General features: G+C 31.5%; 1 protein-coding gene across 1 annotated transcript; it reads right to left on the bottom strand.

Annotated features, from left to right (window-relative positions):
- Positions 1–3,630: 3,630 nt before the first annotated feature.
- LOC115716156 (ethylene-responsive transcription factor CRF2) lies at positions 3,631–5,891 on the bottom strand. The gene has a single exon (XM_030644899.2). The coding sequence runs from the start codon at positions 4,931–4,933 to the stop codon at positions 3,896–3,898; it is 1,038 nt and encodes a 345-aa protein (XP_030500759.1). The 5' UTR covers positions 4,934–5,891; the 3' UTR covers positions 3,631–3,895.
- Positions 5,892–6,293: the final 402 nt, after the last annotated feature.

The raw sequence follows: 6,293 nt of genomic DNA, 5'->3' as shown, positions 1-6,293 counted from the left end.
ATATATACTACACATGTATACTTGTTAACCACGTTATTTGCTCAATCAAAATGAAAATATCTTATCCATCTTTAAAAAAGATACACTCAATCTCTTTGTAAATTTAACACTAGATTCTTATATACCTTTCAAGCTATTATGAATTAGTGCTTGGTTTTATAAGGGGCAAATTTTATGGTCACAAATTTGTAGACACATAAATGCTATATATATATATATTTAGGTGATGTTTGGTAACACTTTTTTTTTAATCAGTTTTTTGTTTTTAAAATTGAAAAAGTAAAAATATTTTTCAAAAACATGTTCTATAAAATTGTTTATTACTTTTCAATTTTTTAATTGAGAATAAAAATTTTAAAAACTAAAAAAAATCACTTTCAATATTTTTTTAAACACTTTTTTTTCTTCTTAATCAATATCTTGGACTTCGATCAGACTCGGACCCAAATCCTCCCACGGCCCTGGCGCTGAACTCGGCCTCTGACTTGAACTCAAATTCGACCCTAGACCTAGACCTGACGTAAATAAAATCAAAAAATGAAAATGAAAAAGAATTTTACAGAACACACTTTTATTTTCTGTTTTTAAAATTGAAAAAACAAAAGTGGTTACAAAACGAATTTTTGTTTTTCAAAAGCAAAATTTTTAAAAACAAAAATTTTACTTTTATTTTGTGATTAAAAAATTAGAAAACAAAAGTGTTACCAAACGGCACCTTAAATTGTACATACTTATTATACTGTATTAAATATTAATCATTTCTATTTTAAAATAAGGATTGAGGACTACAACACTTTTAATTATGTAATTTGGATTATAATTAGTGTGTGCAATTTAAGTGTACCTAAATTATTATTTAGTTGTACACTTAAAGATTAATTACAAATCATAATGTATGATTTATACATGAATTTTTCACTAAGTGAAAAGGAGAGATCACGTGGTGTATTTTCTTACTCTTTTTGTCTTAGACAATTCCCGCGAGCAAGAACCATATGCTTTGCTCTAGGAAACTCGTACTTCATCCATTATTAGTTTGATCATCGATACTGAATATTTTAAGTGTCCCTAATAAACTACCAAAATAAATTTATATTCCAAAAGACTAAGCATAACTAATTTCTTTCAAATATGTATTCGAATACTTAACCCATGAAAGATGTTAGCTTAAACCTAACTACAATGTTTTAATTTTGTTTACAATTTGATTAGCTATTTTTGGTCATCTTATTTTCAACATAAGATTTTTTTTTAGTATTTTAGACTATCAAACATCTATTTAACTATTTAATAAAATTTCAATTTTCCTAAATATTAAATTACAAAAAACATTAAAAAACACTACTCACCATACCATACCATACCATACCATATACCATACATACACAATTAATTATTTATCTAACTTACTAAAAAATAAAACAAATTAAAACACATTGCCAACCAAAACAACTCTTAAAATTCCATATACAAAATCATAAAGTGTCCAATAATTTTTTTATTTTCTTTCTGCAGGGACATAAATGTGAATAATAATAATAATAATAAAATAATAATAATGAAAATATTTCTTCCCAAAAAAGGAAAGAACATCTTAGAATAAGATAAAAAATAAAAAAAAAAGAAAAAAAAGAATGTGGTACAAATACAATGATTCATTTTCATACATAGAAACATAGAGCACCAAAATCAAAAATTGGCCCCCCCCAAAAAAAAAAAAAAAAAAAAAAAACTTCATTCCATGAAAGAAAAAAAATATCTTTTGAATAAAAGCGTTTATAAATCAATAAAAAGAGTTAGACCTCGCGGTCATTACAAAGGATAGCAGTCGGAATAGTAGATATCTCTACCATACCGATAATATTGTTGGCGAATGCCCAATTAGCCACATTATGGGCCACAAAATTACAGTTTCTAGTAATAAAAGAAAAATTACAGCAAACCATCAAAGTAGAGAGAAGATTACATTGTCTTGTATAGTTTTCAATCCCCCACAAAGATTCACCACCTTTTAGGTTTTTGATCACACATTCTGAATCGCTCTCCACCATAACAAAAGGATGGTGCCTTGAGACCGCCGTCTCCATAGCTAATAAGCAGGCCGCCGCTTCCCCAATAAGAGAATCAGCAAAGTGAAGCATCTTAGAGGCCACCCACAAGATAGACTCCTTAGGATCCCTCGCAAAAAAAAAAAAAAAAAAAAAAATATCTGAATATAGAGATGAGAGCACTAATCAGAACAGTAATGGTGTCCAACAACGTAACGGTCATAACTGAACAGCACAGCTTTTTTCTCAATTCATAATTCTTCCCCATCATATTATTGCCACGTGTCCTCTTTTTCTTTTACTGACATTGTCAGTCCACCTTTTAAAAGATATTTTTAATTTCTATTTATATATTTTACCAAACTTTATATGTAAATTTTAATTCATTATTAATTTTACTATTAACAATGAAAAGAAGAGAGAGCACGGCACTAAAAGTGTATATTCATAGCACGTGTACATTCATATTGGGTTTATATGAACAATGATTGTTAATTATAATTTTTTAATACAATTTTAAAGCTTAAAATTACATGTTTAAATATTTTTTTTTTTTATGTTTTTTCGTACTCTATTTTTGTAAAATTTTTAAAAATTTTTAAATAATTTATAATATGTAAAATAAAGTTATAAAGTTCTTGATATTCCACTTTATCATGCGCATTTAACATATTTTCGACACTGTAATCTATTTAAAAATTTATAAGAATGATGTTATAAGCATAATCAACACTACCATGAAAAAAAATTAAAAACAAATATTCTGACATGTATTTGTAAGGATGATGTTATAAGCATAACAACACTGCCATTGAATAAAAAGTTGTAATAAGAGTAGTGGCAGATTAGGATTTAAAGTGAGGAGGGTATAATTTTTTCTTAAAGCAGAGTCAAAAGTAAATTTTAAAAAAAATAATAGTTATATGGGAATTGAACTATTAACCTCTATTACACTAAAACTAATAGTATTTACATTATTTTTATAAATTTTTAAAAAGATTTCAAAAAATTAACAATACTAAAAATGTAAATTCGAACAGAGGGTGACTAAAAATTTTTAATAGAAATTAAAAATTAAGACTCTTAGGAGGCGTTTGGTTGGGAGGAATAAAAATATAGGAATAGGAATGGGAATGAGAAAGAAATAAAATTTAAAATGGATAAAAAAAATTGATAAAAAAATAATTAATTTTTTTTTCTTGTTACATTGGAATGGTTATTCCTTCCTTTTTAAAATGGAATAGCCATTCCACCAAAATGGTGGAAAGAGCATTCTATTGGAATGCCATTCCAATACTTTAAAATGCAACCAAATAAAGGAATGGAATGAAAATTATTTCCTTTCCATTCCATTCCATTTCATTACCTCCAACCAAACGCCACCTTAAATCTTAATATAATTTTTAGACCGACTTAGATAAATAATTAATAATAAATAATTTTTTTAAAAAAAAATTATTTCTTTTCCTTTAACCATTCACGAGGTGGAAAGTCACGTGGAAGGGCACGTGCATTTAATTTTATTTATTATACTAATTTTTCCCTTTTAATTTTTTTTTTTTTTAAAAAAAAAAACAAGCGATAGTAACAAAAGACCGTACAATTTAGCTTAAACTTAAACTCGTCCATCACCGTTAGTGTGACGGAGATTTTCTTACATTAATTAACACTAATATTTATAGTTAAAAAATAAATAAAAACTAATACAAACAAAATTTGAAGAAAATAAAAAAAAATTACAGGCGAAAAAAAAAAAAGAAAAAGACAGCCGATATTTTGATTCCCGCCGATACAAAATTTTGCCAAAAATCGAGAGATAATGACTGTTTTTTTCATTTCACATTGTTTCATAGAGCAACGAGAGGATCTGAGCTGAAAATATCGCCGATATCTTGAAAATAATCATCCATCGGGTACGATTTGTTGGACGATAAACCAAAATCCCAACAAGTCTCGGTAAAAATACCAGAGAAATCATCATTACCCAAAATACCGTCTCGTAAACTCGTCTCGTCGAAAAAGTCGGGTATCGAGCTATGAAAATCGAAAATATCGTCTGGAATGAAAGAACCGTAACTTGAATGCTCCGAAAACTCCGAGAAATTCTCCGATACACATGAATCTTCTCGCATTTCTCCGATATCTCGCGATTCTTTCGAGGGTGGTGAAGAAGACTCGGCTTCTTCTTCGATCGAAGGAGAAGGACAACGAAGAACAGAGGTTGGAGAACAGAGGTTGTTGTTGTTGGACTCTTCGCCGGAGTAATAACCGGAACTAACAGCCGGCTTAATAATATTCTCCGTAACAACATTTTTCGGTACAGGCGGTACTGTAGAGAAGTTAGTGAGCGCGTCGGGTCCACGCAACTGAATAGCCGCGTTGTCGTAAACCATGGCAGCTTCTTCTGCGGTGTCGTACGTACCTAACCAGAGCCGTACACGTCTCAGAGGATCTCTGATCTCCGCCGCCCATTTTCCCCAAGGTCTTTGTCTCACACCGCGAAACTTTTTCGCCGCCACAGACGACGTCGTTTCCGCCTTCATACTCCGTTGATTCACCGCCGGAACCCTCGTCCTCTTGTTCCTGGAATTTCTCGACGATCTGCTCTTCCAAACGGCACTGGTTTCATCAGTAGAACAAGACTCAATCGTAATCTCATTAACGAACTTCTTAACTCTCTGGCGACGATTGTTGTTGTTGTTGAAATATTCCTCTTCGTCGCTGGAAGAATCGGTGGCGTTACCGTCTGTGACTGAAACACGCACTATTCTCGGTCGCTTGATGACCATTTCCGGCGATGTTTTGGTAATGGATTTTTCTTGAGTAGTGAGCTTAGTGTGGTTTTTGTGCTCGGTGAACTTGATTACTGAACCTCCTCGATTCATGTTTGAGAAGCTTCTCTCTATTTTTTTTTTGTTTAGATTCTCAAAGCTGTGTTGTTATGGCATTTGAAAACGAAGTGAGACTGAAATAATGGTGGAAAAGCGAAGAAGAGAGATTCCTTTTGAGATTTGACACGAGAAGAGAATATTAAAAAAAAAATAAAGAAGAAGAAGAAGAAGGAAAGATTAAAAGCTATGAAAACCAGTGGTTTATGGGGTTTTGGGGTTTATTAAAGGAAGAGAAATTTCACGGAAAGTCACACCCAGAAAAAGGGAAAGAGAGAGAGAGAAGAGTAAGCGTGACGAGAGAGAAAAGAGACCCACACACACTACACAGAGTACGGAAAAGCAGAGATATATATATATACTATAACTGAGCGTGGATTTGGGGAGAAGAGAGACTGAGAGAGTTGGAGAACCAAAAAAGGAGAGAAATGGATGAAAATGGAAAATTTTCTGGGAAAAAAGTTTGAAGAGAAAAAGAAAAAGGGAAAGAAAGAAAGATGGGTTCGTTCGTGGGGGGGAGAATAGCTTTAACCGGAAAGGTAAGAGCAAAGCAAATGAAGGAATAAATTGTCTTCACTCACTCTTTCACTAACCACTACTACAGTAGTCTCTGATATTTTCTCTCAGATTCCCGGGAAAATTTAAGAAAGGAAAAAAGAGAAAGAGAAAGTAAGATAGATAATACACAGAGAAGAAAAAGAGCAAACTGTTGTGGTCTATAGAGAAACTTTGCTACTTTATAGGATCCACCAAACAGAGCCGTAATCACTAAACCCTGGTTTAAATGTTCCCAATTTTAATTAATATTAATTATTTTAACTTTTTCTTGTTTTTATTATTCCAATTTTAATTATTTCCTACAACATTAAAAATATTTATTATTATTTTAATTAATAATTAATAATACATGACTTTCACCGGTTAGTAGTAACCTGAGTTTTTCCGGCTCCGGTTACTTACCGCAGATATTTTATAACGAGCCGCCGCATAAGCTGGGCAAGTTGGAGCCTTACACGTGGCAGAATCTGAGTAATGAGTTTTTTAATCTAACGGCCAGGGAGAGAGCTTACTCAGCTAAAGAATTTGTATTTCTTGGAATATGGGATTCGGGTCACGTGAGATACACACATGGGGGTACAGACTACAGTCTTTCCTTTGACTGAAAAATTAAAAAGAATTTTTTTAATTTAATTATTATAATGCCCATTAAAACGGGTGATTAGAGTTTTTAACAAAGAGAGGGTATTTTGGTCATTTCAGTAAAGTGTACTTTGTAGTTTTTTGAGAGAGTGTAGCAGTGGCCGTTTCCGTTATACTTTTTGAGAGAGTGAATTTACCCTTTTAACCCCTTATCATT

The sequence above is a fragment of the Cannabis sativa genome, chromosome 5 (genome assembly GCF_029168945.1).
Source record: "Cannabis sativa cultivar Pink pepper isolate KNU-18-1 chromosome 5, ASM2916894v1, whole genome shotgun sequence".
NCBI lineage: Eukaryota > Viridiplantae > Streptophyta > Magnoliopsida > Rosales > Cannabaceae > Cannabis > Cannabis sativa.
This window is presented reverse-complemented; position numbering and strand designations above follow the sequence as displayed.